At 40.8% G+C, this 14,381-nt stretch overlaps 1 protein-coding gene and 2 pseudogenes across 1 annotated transcript; all 3 read right to left on the reverse strand.

The window, feature by feature from the left end:
- Positions 1-2,868: 2,868 nt before the first annotated feature.
- Positions 2,869-3,461, reverse strand: LOC136950428 (transcription factor HES-5-like). Its single transcript, XM_067244773.1, has 2 exons — positions 3,399-3,461; positions 2,869-3,291 (listed from the first exon to the last, which is right to left on the reverse strand). The coding sequence occupies exons 1-2, from the start codon at positions 3,459-3,461 to the stop codon at positions 2,869-2,871; spliced, it is 486 nt and encodes a 161-aa protein (XP_067100874.1).
- Positions 3,462-6,450: 2,989 nt separating this feature from the next.
- LOC136947470 (transcription factor HES-5-like) lies at positions 6,451-7,113 on the reverse strand (annotated as a pseudogene).
- Positions 7,114-11,259: 4,146 nt separating this feature from the next.
- Positions 11,260-11,922, reverse strand: LOC136946181 (transcription factor HES-5-like; annotated as a pseudogene).
- Positions 11,923-14,381: the final 2,459 nt, after the last annotated feature.

The following is a 14,381-nucleotide window of genomic DNA, read 5'->3' on the forward strand; positions in this document are numbered from 1 at the left end:
TGAGTGACAGCAGCTTCATAGAGGACTGCTTAATTTCTTGTATAAATAAATCAATGAAAATTCACAATTATCTTTCTCTGTGTTTGACTGTGGCCCATTACTGAAAAGGAAAATATTAAATTAGCCACATTTTTAAATTTTGAATTACTTAAATTAATTGTAAAGATTTTAGAAAGGGGTCTTTAAGCAATATTATGAGGGCCTACATGGGTCTGGAGTCCTGACTGTTTACTACAGGGCCTACATGTGTCTGGAGTCCTGACTGTTTACTACAGGGCCTACATGTGTCTGGAGTCCTGACTGTTTACTACAGGGCCTACATGTGTCTGGAGTCCTGACTGTTTACTACAGGGCCTACATGTGTCTGGAGTCCTGACTGTTTACTACAGGGCCTACATGTGTCTGGAGTCGTGACTGTTTACTACAGGGCCTACATGTGTCTGGAGTCGTGACTGTTTACTACAGGGCCTACATGTGTCTGGAGTCGTGACTGTTTACTACAGGGCCTACATGTGTCTGGAGTCCTGACTGTTTACTACAGGGCCTACATGTGTCTGGAGTCCTGACTGTTTACTACAGGGCCTACATGTGTCTGGAGTCCTGACTGTTTACTACAGGGCCTACATGTGTCTGGAGTCCTGACTGTTTACTCCAGGCCCTACTGCCCTCATGGGTCTGGAGTCCAGACTGCTTTCCCACACTCTTGCACCAATACACACTTGTTTGTGACAAAAGATTACATAAATACTTTGTGTGCGTGTCTGTGTGTATGTGTGTCTGTCTATGTGTGTGTGTGTGCGGGATTGGGTGTACCCGCACCTTGGGAGGCCATTGGGAGTGTGCCTGGGAGGGTGTTGTGGGAGCATGTCTGACTAAGAAGTGTGTGTGTGTGTTTGCTCAAAGTGTCTTATCGCCAGGTGGAGCAGACCAGCCTCCACACTGACACCTGTTAGCTGAGGTAGACAGCAGAGGTTTCCCACGGTGGTCCACAGTCCCAGGAACAGGCCCAGGCTCATCCTGGCATGTATACATTACACCATTGACTGAAAGCAAGGCTCACCCCTCATGATAGTTGTGTTGTACCCCTCGTGTTGTCGCAAAGGCAGATAATTCTGGCAGATAATTGTGACAGAAATCCAACTGTACAGCAATAAAATTGGTAACAAACTATTCTCTGGTATGGAGAAATACAAATTAAGTTTAACTAAAATATAATGTAACAAGAATCCAAGTAAGGTAATTAGCAAAGGCTCTGAGACTATTTCTTATTTTTCGTGTTTAGTATTAATTAATGTACTCAGTTACATTCGTACAATATTAAGAATAATTATTTGAGAACCTAATTTGTATTTGGTCATGAATAATGGCAGGTTTATGAAATTACTAAACTGATTGTCCCCCCCCAGGGACAGATTTGTAGAGGAGGGAGGAAGAGAGGGGCAGTTGGTGAGGGCTTTCTCACCATCATGCCTCGAGGATAATTTAGCGCGGCACACTTCCTTTGTCTGTGGGATGAAAGGGGAGAATGGAACAAGAGTGTGGGAAAGCTGTGGAGAGGCAGGCCCCACACAGGACCCTCCTCTCCCACACTGGAGCCTCTCCACCAGGCCCTGCAGCCTCACAGCAGCTCAGCCCACCAGCTGTTTGATGAAACCAGAGCTGACAGAACCAACTGCCCAACGCTAGCCTGGGGCTTAGTACACAAAGACACAAGACAGACCTGGTCCTGCCTGTACACACACAAATACATGCACACACACACGTAGTGCACACCCCTATGCTCTTCTGCACGTGGGTGTGGGTGTGTGTGTGTGCACGCGTGTGAGTGTTTGTTTGCACGTGTACCTGTGTGTTCAGGGATATTTTAATACAGATTCAATCCTAATGTATGTATATTACTATAAACTTTAAACAAATGAATGTTCTTAAACAGAATTAATAAGACGCACACTTCAAATATAATGAGCAAAGCTGTGAACTGGCACAAACAAATCAAACATCATGAATTCATGATGCTACACACTTGTACAGGGATATCCCTTATGAAATCAGTCTATCCATTGCAATATCTCATAGTGTTTCTCAAACTGTTTGTGCTTAATCATGACAAAACTTTGTTTTGCTCATTTTCGAATAACGTATAATTAGTCACAAAGAAAGAATATCATACTTTTAAAAACATGTTTATTTGAAAGATTTGGTCCTCTTTGAAGTTTGTTTCATATAATTTAACATAGGATGTCTGACAAGAGAAAATGATGACATTGTTAACACTGATGAATCATCAGTGTTTACAACACAGCCATGTATATGTTTGAACAGATAGTGGTTTAGCAAATTTTACCAAATAAATATTTGCATTATGATAATAATATCGATTACAAAAGGCATATTTAAATTATGATAATAGTAGCCTTTACAAAAGGCATATTCAAGTAATGATATCAATATCCTTTACAAAAGGATTCACAAAGCCTTTACAAAAAGGACATTCATATCTTAGAATCAATATCCCTCAATAGGAACATAAAAAACGGAAGTTAAAGAAAAGTTTCAGTTGGCAAAGCAACCATCAGTAAATAAAGATAACATCTTTACACAACATTTTCTCAGAAAATGAAAGGGTAAAACAACACAATAGTGCTTCATAAAAGCACACACTGCATTCATCACTCATCAAAGTATATAGAAAACATCTACTTCATAACGAAGTACTGTAAAACTGTTTTCAGCTTTTTCTCTGAGAGAGTAACATCAGTGGAGTTCATTTCTATCAAGAAACGTAGAACATCCAGTAAAACATTTGGAAACACGTTTCCTACTCAGGATGGTGGACAGTCCTCCAGGTACAGAGTCTGTACAGGGGCTCTACCAGGGCCTCCACATTGGTTTGTGGGTGCTGGTGGCCTTCTTGACTGGGCCCTGGCTGTGGAGCTGGGAGGAGAGGGGAGAAGAGGGACAGCTGTCCAGGGAAACTCTCTGGGCACCATGGAGGTGCTGGAGGTGCTGGAGGTGTTGGAGCGTGGCATCCTTGGTGGAGCTGGCAGACAGGAAGTGCAGCGCCTCTCTCCAGCACTGGGAGTAACCCTGACCGTGGGCCCTCAGAGGGGCCATGCTCCTGGACTGCAGCTGCTGCTTCAGGAACACCACCGTCATCTCCAGGATGTCAGCCTTCTCCAGCTTGGCGTTGGGGTCCTGCTTGTGGAACTCCTTCTCCAGCAGAGCCTTGAGCTGCTCTATGCAGATATTGATGCGATCACGGCGCATTTTTTCCACGGCTGGTTTCCTTAACTGGAGGAGAAGAGGACAGTCTGTTAGCTCAATGCTCTCTCTCAAACAGGGATGCAGCAAAGGTAAAACAAGCAATGATAAAAGGACAGATGTGAAACAACACTTACTTTATGTTTGTCTTTGGTGGAGAGCATGGAGATGTCAGAGTCTCTGGTGCAGGTAGGAGACATTCTGGAGCAGTAGGGAGAGAGTGTGCTTCTCTGAGGAAGGACAGTGAGTTGTGAGCTGAGAGAGGATCCCTCTCCCCTATTTATAGCGGGGCATTAGCATTACAAAGCCATGAGTCCCAGGAAGGCTTAGCTTTCCCACACTCTGAGGCCAGTGGGCGAGGCGGACACAACAATGGGAGAGGCATCAATTATCTCATGGTTTCAACCAGCCTCATGGCCTCAACAGAGGGGATTGGGGTTGAAGCTCTCTGAGCCACAGGCTGGACACATGCAGGTTGTTACTTTTTTATTACCTGGGAACAGTCCCTGTGTCTGATCAGGCCTCTGCAGATGGAGAGCTGGCAGCGTCTGCACACCTGATAAGGGCCACTATAGATAAAAAGATTGAACATACACTTTATGTGGTGATTACTGTCACATACTAGAAGTGGTTTTAATTATTAAACAGTTATCTGAGGCTTTATTCTAAGCTATGAATGGTATTATCAAACAAAAGCGAAAGACAAAGCGTAAAGTGTTTTTTAATTTTGCTATTATATTATTATTGCAATTGTAAAAAATAAATAGCTGTTGTTATTGTACGTCGAAATATGTCTACTATCAACAACGATGGCAATACAATTCAATAGTTTGCCTTTACTTCCCAATGAAGCCCTCTCTTCCCTTTCGAGCCTCTCTCTCTCTCGCATGCAGGGTAGCCTGTTTCTGCTTGTGTACATGTGTTCGGTTGAAATTATTTGACCACCGGGTTAACAGGCTACTTAAATTCTAGGATCGCACGAATGACTCTACCCCCTATGATGCAACGCGTGCTATCAAAATCCCGACGCTATTTTGACAAGAAGCTATCAAAGGACAAACGCCTGCTGCTGATGGGAAAGTGTGCACGACTGTCGCCCTGACACACACAGGGTGCAAATCAAAGAGTCAATAAAAACGGCTTCAGTTTCTCACGGTGTTGTTGCCTCGAGTTCAATGGTAAGGTGCGATGGTAGGTGTGATTGAGGCACGCTTTTAGGTCGCCACATGTCACTGCACGCTCCTCTTTGATTTAACAGTAATAGAGGAAGTTGTGTAAATGGGGGTTTTATGACCAATTATTTATTTGCTTTTATTATAGGGCCTCCAGTGTGGGAAAGTCTCAGGTGTTAAGTGTCCATGTTTGTGTCACGTGGGGTATGGCCTGAGCTTCAATGACATGACTTGAATTTCTTAAGTGCTTATGTTAATCACAATCTTTAGATCAGCTATTGCCTTATTGGTGGCTTACTGTTATACGGTCATATATTCTATACTAGGTATTATTTCATTCACACATGTTTTGTCACCTATTTTTATCACCTTCATCATGCTTCAGAGATAGTACCGCTGTGTGTCTGAACCGGTCATTTTCATGTCGAGGTGTTTATTACACTCTCTCTCCAATAAGCTGAGTGTTTAATATTGATAAACCCAGAACCTAACTGATCACACAGTTTCAATAAGAGACGGACAGAAATGTCTTTCACACCAGTGACTCAGACAGATCTAAAAGTAGACTTTTCTTCTTGAAAACTCAAATTCACAAGTTGAGAAAGTGTATTTTGGTATTGGGAAATGTAGGCCTACGTGTATTTTTCTTTACAGTTGTTTAAGTTTAACTATTATTTCCATCACCATTATCACGTAAATGTGGCTGAATAGAAAAACTTTCATCCATCATTATTTGTGAACATTTCAATAGCTCTTGACCTCTTCTTTTTGATCTTCTGTCTGCTCATCCCAATCACATAGCCATTTGTTGATATAAGGCTGAAAGGGGGAAAAGGTGTGTCTAGTTGTAACGTGAAAAATTTTGTGAAATGGGAGTCAGGTGGCTGAGCGGTTAGGGAATCGGGCTAGTAATCAGAAGGTTGCTGGTACAATGACGTTGTGTCCTTGGGCAAGGCACTTCACCCTACTTGCCTCGGGGGAATGACCCTGTACTTACTGTAAGTCGCTCTGGATAAGTGCGTCTGCTAAATGACGAAATGACGAAATGAAATGAAGTATGAAGAGTGAGTTCTTGTTTGGAATTAAATTAATTATTTATTACAAGTAACGCAATGAGTCAAATGTTTTTACAAACCTTTACAAAAGGTTGAAAATTGAAGACGTAACATCATCTGAACAAAACTTGGATACATCTCCAAGACACAAGGTGTTCTAAGAATAGAGAACCGATATTGAACAACAATTGGTTTTTGAACAAAAACAGTTAACAAACATGCATATTAGGTACTCAAACAGAGTAGAGGATATATATTGAACATCTGTCTTTACAAAAGACACATTGAACTATTTAACATAAACAGTTAGTTTGCAGAGAAAATAATGTTCTCCTTTCACCATACATATTAAAATATATGCTGAATAGGTACTGTACTCTAACAGAGTAGAGGAAACATATTAAACAACTACCTTTTTGAAAGACAAAGATCTGTCCAACATGAACAGCAGTTTGACAAAGAAAACTTTATATTCCTCAATAGAATCATTTCTAAGTTATTCATACTCTGAGTAAATATATTGATCTTGAAACAGATCATTTAACAATAATCACAGAAAGATGATAACATTGATACCCATTTTGGGTAAATAATCCTCATGGAGGAAAAGTGATAATGTATCACTTTTTGTAAGTTTACATAGAAACAAACTGGTGTAAACTTCACAGAGATGCACATCAAAATCAATACTACAAAAATGTAGTGTGAAATTCAGGATTATCCTGAAGAGATTTGCTGACCTTTGAACAGATCAGAGGAAATCTCAGAGAGATTCAATGAATAATGCCCAGTTTGGGTAAATGTCCTTACAATGGACCATAAAAGTTTCAGATCGTATGATCAATAAGAAAACCAATCGTTCTGTTCATACAGAACATCTTCACTTGTCAATAATGTTTTAGGCAATGTTAATCTCTGACCAACATAGTCATGTCCGAAGTAGAGCTGCAGTCTGTAGGTCTCTACCAGGGCCTCCAGGGGGCGCTGTTGACTGGACTCTTCTCTTTACTGATGCTGTTCTGGGCTGGGGAATTCAGCTGAGACAGGTCAGTCTCCTTCCTGTTCTTATCAGAGGATGACTGCCGGCTCTGGAAGTGGCTCAGCAGTCTTCTCTGGGACTCTGTCTCCATCTCCTCCTTGGACAGTAAGTGCACCATATCTTGGACACACCTGGAGTGACCTTGATTGGTCGATGCTGAGCAGGAAGAGGAGTTGATTGGCTGCAGACGGCTCAATGAAGAAACTGTCATCTCCAGAATGTCAGCTTTCTCCAGCTTGGAGTCAGGCTGCTGGTTGAAGAGTTCTGGACCCAGGAGAGACTTGAGCAGCTCAATGCTGCTGTTGATACGATCTCTACGTAACTTCTCCAACTGTGGCTTTCTAAGCTGCAAAAGAAAGACAGGAAACACATTAATAACCTGATTCTGGAGTGTAACATGAATAAAAATCATTACTATTTAGCAGTTGATGTACATCCATGACATTAGGTCTTCAATTTACCTTGTTGGTGAGAGTCAGGTGCTCCTCAGAGTAGGTTCTTGCTGACGTGACTGTAGGAGTCATGGCTGGATCTCTGTGTTGTAGAGTTCTCTGTGTAGAGTGAATCTGGCTTCTACTGGCTTCATCCCTTCTATATATAGTCCCACATCTCCATATGAATGTGTGGGTCTTGGGCTGGTTGGAGTTTCTCACAGTCTGCAGCCAATGGGAGAGCTTTGGAGGACAATAGTCACATCTCAGGGGAGCAGGTGGAGGGCTGGGGGGTGATGGAGAGAGACTCACAGAGCGCTGTGTGGATCTGGGAAAGTGGTGACCCTGTAAAGAGATCAGATCTGCTGCCTGATGTTGGGATCAATGACTCTGACAGAGCACACGCTCATCATCTCAACACACACGTGTGATAGTGGCCCAACTCTTTTACTGAGGTCTTAAAATGTTACCTAAACTTCAGATACTTCAATAATGAATGTCAAATGACATGGTGTACTGGTGACATCAACAATTAGGTCTGCAAAGCAAGTCTTCATTCAGTTAGTTTCAACGTTACTCAATTTATTTAATTCTTAAATGATTCAGTTATTTTTGAATCAGGTTGCTTTACTGTTTTAAAATTCCTATTTAAGAGACATCTTCTGAACACAGTCTCTATACTGTATAAGATAAAAGCAAGATACATTTATTTCAGTACCTACGAGCAGCATTTTTTTTCTTCAGAATAGGACATAGACTAACTAATTACTGCTGTAATTCCAGATGTGTTGAGTGTCTTGTAGTGTGAGTAGAGAACTGCTCTGAGTTTCCCACACTGAGTCCTGTGTCCTGTGGTCAATGTACAACAAAAGAGGTTCAGGACACTGAATGGAGCTATAGTGACGCTATCGGCTCTGTGTGTAGTATAGACAGAGCCTGACGTCACAGACCATCTGGCCATCTGGAGGGAAAGAACACCACTGGCTGAGACTGACGGCTTATTGTCACAACAAGCATTTATAAAGTTGAAGAAATCAATCATTACAAAAGTAATCATGAAATAGCAGGAACATACTATACTCTCAGGTGCATTTTAATCAGTTTTATCACAATTCTTTTGTTGGTGTTTGTTAAATATGAACTTTTTGTGTGTACTTGTTTGACATTCTGGGCTGACAGATGACATCATCCTGAAATTCTTTCGACGTATAATATTTATTCCTCCTCCTAAAGTGTGTCAATTCCCCATAGAGACAGTCTGGTGGTGGTGAGACTGAGGATGCTAAAGACACTGAACTGTGACTCTGCTCTCCAGAGCTTTCCCACACTTTGCTCATTGAGGGAGCTTCTACAGAACAATACAAGTGTGCCTTGTTCAATGTTAATTCATCTTCTCTCCCCCACCCTCCCCCTCTAACACAGACATACACATACCCCACTGGTAAACCTCATTAGCTAAATATATTAATGTAGTTCAAGCTTTATACTCGGTAAAGAATGACATGAGGCTGTTTGTTTGAACCCAAAGGAAGAATCTTCCACTCAGTGTTCTATTCAAGTCTCTTAAAGACACTTGGTGTGTATTTAAATAACTGTCTTGGTTCTAAAGCCTGTCTACTTTTTCACGTTAAACTTCCCTTAGCTACACAACAAGTAAAAACAGTTGATGGTTATTTGATTGTTAATGATTAATTTCTGGTCCATGTAAATGAACAAAGAGTCTAGTGACAGTCTTCTCAACTGGAATTTAGGTGAATGTAAAATGTACTGTAGTACAGGGTACTGACACATTTTTATTGAAATTAATTTATTATGGGAACTGTAGTTACTTTTTGGATGGCCTTTAACGTTCAGCAATATGATTGAGTAAATACTGAAGATGTGCAACATATCACAAAATATATGTTGACTTATAACAGAGAACAAATACCCCACAACACCCCCCTCCCTTCCCCACCACCAGCCCCACCATCACCACCAGCCCCACCATCCCCATCAGCCCCACCATCCCCATCAGCCCCACCATCACCACCAGCCCCACCATCACCACCAGCCCCACCATCACCACCAGCCCCACCATCACCATCAGCCCCACCATCCCCATCAGCCCCACCATCACCACCAGCCCCACCATCACCACCAGCCCCACCATCACCACCAGCCCCACCATCACCACCAGCCCCACCAGCCCCATCAGCCCCACCATCACCACCAGCCCCATCAGCCCCATCAGCCCCTCCAGCCCCACCATCACCACCATCCCCACCAGCAGCCACCCCCACCCCCAACACTGACCTCCAGATTAGGGGTCAGAACATCCAGGACTGGGGTCTGTATCTATTGTCCCATAGGGGGTCTGTGAGTGAGTTTTCCTCAGTTTCCCATACCCTGCCATCAATTAGGGAACAATAGAAGTGTGTCTTATTGCACATCCCATCAGCTATGGATGGTGACCTCACTGTTGTGGAAACAGTAGCCTAGCAAATAAACTGTAAAGAAACTGTAGCTCTAAACAATAAAAAGAACAATACGCCTAAACGTAAAATCCACTAAATACCGGAAGCAAATTCCGAAACTAAATGCATTCACATGTGATGTACGGCATGTGCAAAAAAAGGCAACATGCTAACTCAAGAAAAGTATCTAAGGATCCCTGGACCCTGAGTGACACTGACGCCGATAAAAGGTTGCCATTGCCAAATGTTGCCAACACCAGCCAAGCAGCCACGACTTGACTTTCATCAGCAGGTTACCAAAGCAGAGATAAACAGGCTTGTAGCAGCATACATAGTAGAGGAAATGTTGCCATTTAAAATTTTAAGCATTATTTTTGTTGAGACATTTTGCTTACTGCCAGTACTGTAGCCTTGTTATGCTTGACAACTTTTAGGTTGATGTTCACAACTTTTTTTGTCAGCTTTGTCGTATTAAAAAGCGTAAAAGAGAGATATTGTGTATGTCCTCATTATAATCAGAATTTTAGTTGATTAGGGCATATATATGGTACATATATTGTTATTTAGCAAGTGTATCTCAGGTGATGTTACGGAGTAATCCAAAATTTATGTAACTAGTAGTGTAACTAGGTACTTTCAGCAGTGAGTAATCTAGTAAAGTAAAGCATTAAAAGTATCTAGTTAATGTGTAATCTATTACTTTTATAGAGTAACTACCCCAACACTATCCACATGAATTCACAACAAAATATGTTGTTAAATACATTTCCCATGAGAAGGTTTGTAATTTCAGTTCATAATATGTCTTGAAAATGATATATACCTTATTGAACAATGTCTAACACTAAGTAAAAGTTAATACTTTGTAAGTAAAAATTTTGATAATTTCCAATGATCATAATTATTTTTATATTCTCAGTTCTAAGATCATGGTCAGACATTCAACTGGGGCAATGATGAAAAACAGACAAGCTAAGGGACAGAGAGATTCAGTTGATTGTATTTATTCAACTTGACTCAGAGAGTCACATCATCATAGATACCTCAACATGAGGCAAACAGAGTGATTAGTAAACATCACAACATAACTTGGACACGTCTCCAAGACACAAGGTACTCTAACAAAGTAGAGGATATATATTGAACATCTGTCTTTGCAAAAGACACATTGAACTTTTTAATGTAAACAGTTAGTTTGCAGAGAAAATAATGTTCACCTTTCACCATGCATATTAAAATATATGCTTGGTAGCTACTGTACTCTAACAGAGTAGAGGAAACATATTAAACAACTATCTTTTTGAAAGACAAAAATCTGTCCAACATGAACAGAAGTTTGACAAAAAAATTATATTCTTTAGTAGAAATATTTCTAAGTTATTCATAGTCTGAGTAAATATATTGATCTTGAAACAGATCAGTTAACAATAATCACAGGAATATGATAACAGTGATACCCATGTTGGGTAAATAATCCTCATGGAGGAACAGTGATAATGTATCACTTAAGTTTACATAGAAGCAAACTGGTGCAAACTTCATAGAGATGCACATCAAACTTAATACTACAAAAATGTAGTGTGAATTCAGGAATATCCTGAAGAGATTTGTTGACCTTTGAACAGATCAGAGGAAATCTCAGAGAGATTCAATGAATAATGCCCAGTTTGGGTAAATGTCCTTAAAAAGAACCATAAAATCTTGCGATCATAATGATCAATAAGAAAACCAATCGTTCTGTTCATACAGAACATCTTCATCTTCACTTGTCAATAATGTTGTTGGTAATGTTAATCTCTGACCAACATGGTCATGTCTGGGAGTAGAGCTGCAGTCTGTAGATCTCTACCAAGGCCTCCAGGGAGCGCTGTTGACTGGACTCTTCTCTTTACTGATGCTGTTCTGGGCTGGGGAGTTCAGCTGAGGCAGGTCAGTCTCCCTCCTGTTCTTATCAGAGGATGACTGCTGGCTCTGGAAGTGGCTCAGCAGTCTTCTCTGGGACTCTGTCTCCATCTCCTCCTCGGACAGGAAGTGCATCATCTCTTGGACACACCTGGAGTGACCCTGATTGGTAGGTGCTGAGCAGGAAGAGGAGCTGATTGGCTGTAGGCGGCTCAATAAAGAAACTGTCATCTCCAGAATGTCAGCTTTCTCCAGCTTGGAGTCAGGCTGCTGGTTGAAGAGTTCTGGACCCAGGAGAGACTTGAGCTGCTCAATGCTGCTGTTGATACGATCTCTACGTAACTTCTCCACCTGTGGCTTTCTTAGCTGCAAAAGAAAGAGAGGAAACACATTAATAACCTGATTCTGGTGTGGTACATGAATAAAGATCATTACTATTTAGCAGTTGATGTAAGTCTGTGACATTAGGTCTTCAATTTACCTTGTTGGTGAGAGTCAGGCGCTCCTCAGAGTAGGTTCTTGCTGAAGTGACTGTAGGAGTCATGGCTGGATCTCTGTGTTGTAGAGTTCTCTGTGTAGAGTGAATCTGATTTCTACTGGCGTCATCCCTCCTATATATAGTCCCACATCTCCATATGAATGTGTGGGTCTTGGGCTGGTTGGAGTTTCTCACAGTCTGCAGCCAATGGGAGAGCTTGGGAGGACAATGATGAATGTGGGGCAGCCTCATGCTCAGTGTCCTTATTGCTGGAGGACAATAGTCACTTCTCAGGGGAGCAGGTGGAGGGCTGGGGGGGTGATGGAGAGAGACTCACAGAGCGCTGTGTGGATCTGGGAAAGTGGTGACCCTGTAAAGAGATCAGATCTGCTGCCTGATGTTGGGATCAATGACTCTGACAGAGCACACGCTCATCATCTCAACACACACGTGTGATACTGACACACCTCCTTAATGTCACATTTTCCAATGTAACTTAATCTTTAGTTATGAGAAGCATGCATACATGGTGTTTTCTTCTATCCTTTTTCAAGTAATTTTTTTAAAATGATGGTGAGTTCATCATAATCGTAAACAGTTCTTAAAAGCATGTGAGACAGTTGGTTTGTTTATGTTCTGAATTTACTGCCATAACCCTTTAAAAATGTAATGATTCCAAATAAATCTAAGAAGCTCATGTAATCAATATCAGGTACATACTTTTTAAAATTAGTTTTTAGTTTAGTCCATGTCAGTAAAAGTGGTCTCTAAACACTTTAAGTTTGTTTATTTTCAGGGAGATGTTAGCCATCTGAGGTCCAGATGTAGCAGATGTGTTGAGTGTCTTGTAGTGTGAGTAGTGTGAGTAGAGAACTGCTCTGAGTTTCCCACACTGAGTCCTGTGTCCTGTGGTCAATGTACTACAAAAGAGGTTCAGGACACTGAATGGAGCTCTAGTGACGCTATCGGCTCTGTGTTGTAGAATAGACAGAGCCTGACGTCACAGACCATCTGGCCATCTGGAGGTAAAGAAAACTACTGGCTAATACTGTGGGACAATCTCCACAACAAGCATTAATAAAGTTAGAGTGATAAAAAAAAAGAATATCATAAAACAGCCAAAAAGTAATATGCTATCAGGTGTATATTCTCAATTTGGTCACACAATTTTTGGTGTTAGTTAAATAGGAACACTCTTCTTGTGTAAATGTATGACATTCTTGGCTGAAAGATGACATCAGCCTGAAATTCCTTTGAAGGATAATTGTTATTCCTCCTCCTAAAGTGTGCCAATTCCCCATAGAGACAGTCTGGTAGTGGTGAGACTGAGGATGCTAAAGACACTGAACTGTGACTCTGCTCTCCAGAGCTTTCCCACACTCTGCTCATTGAGGGAGCTTCTACAGAACAATACAAGTGTGCCTTGTTCAATGCTAATTCATCTCCATCCAAGCAGTTACCAATGACCCCATCCCTGGCTGAGCTGCAGGAGGTAAATACATTTGTATAGAATGAGCTAAATAGTGATATGTGAGGATAAGGTAACTTTTTTGATGTTTATCTCAACTTATTAAGGTGACTGTTCCTGCTATTATGAACAAGCACCTGATTGTGTAACAATCAAATACCTACAGAGTTGTTTATCTTGTAGCCTAGATGGTGCTACAAGCTTAAAGAAGAGAAATTCCACTACAATAACATGTTTGATTAGGAAAAAACATAGATTAAAATATGTTACATAAAAACTACTTCACACAGAATGTATATGTTTTACGTAAATGTTCTCAATTAAGTGTTTCGTTGTATTCATCAAAATCAGATTGTTGTCCAACCCTGAAGTGCTAAATAGTTTTGTATTGAATGTAAAAGAAGGTCTAGAATGGAGACTCCCCCCTCTCCTTCTCTCTGACCTCTAACCTCCAGGACTGGGGTCTGTATCTATTGTCCCATAGGGGGTCTGTGAGTGAGTTTTCCTCAGTTTCCCACACCCTGCCTTCAATTAAGGAAAAATAGAAGTGTGTCTTATTGCACATCTCATAAGATATGAAGGGTGACCCCTCTGTACAATCTGGAGTACAATACTATGAAACCGTTTTTGAGCTGTATCTGTGAGTACTGATAAAAGGCTGCTGATATTTATTTGAAAAAGCTTCAACTTATAGAGTAAAATAGTTATGAAGTCATAAAGATGTATCACACTGAAGCAGTTTAGATCTATAAAATATTAATATTTTTTCACAAGAATGTGTGATCCTGTTCATCTTGTTTTTAACCACAAATATTGTAACTTTATTGAAGCATTTGAATATTATCATCAAAACAGTGCTATATTTCTTTTTGTGTGAATTTATCTTGGTGGTATATTCATTTAACTAGCGCTCGAAAATACAAGGTCTTCAGGCTTGCATTATTGATTGTACTGTATATTCGTTTTGGACCAGCAAAAGGTGAACCTAAAATCTTTGTAATATATCAGGTAATTATTATCAGAATTTTAGCGGTCTATTGAAAGCATCATAAAGTTACAATGATGCCAAACAAGAAAAGAGGAGTTTTGCACAAGGACCAGAAAGATTCAGTTGATTGT

Source organism: Osmerus mordax, chromosome 1 (assembly GCF_038355195.1).
Source record: "Osmerus mordax isolate fOsmMor3 chromosome 1, fOsmMor3.pri, whole genome shotgun sequence".
NCBI classification, from domain to species: Eukaryota; Metazoa; Chordata; class Actinopteri; order Osmeriformes; family Osmeridae; genus Osmerus; species Osmerus mordax.

Coding starts and splice junctions, on each gene's coding strand:
- LOC136950428 (XM_067244773.1), bottom strand. CDS start 3,461: ATGTCTCCTACCTGCACCAGAGACTCTGACATCTCCATGCTCTCCACC. Junction 3,292..3,398: donor CCACCAAAGACAAACATAAA/GTAAGTGTTGTT, acceptor CTTCTCCTCCAG/TTAAGGAAACCAGCCGTGGA.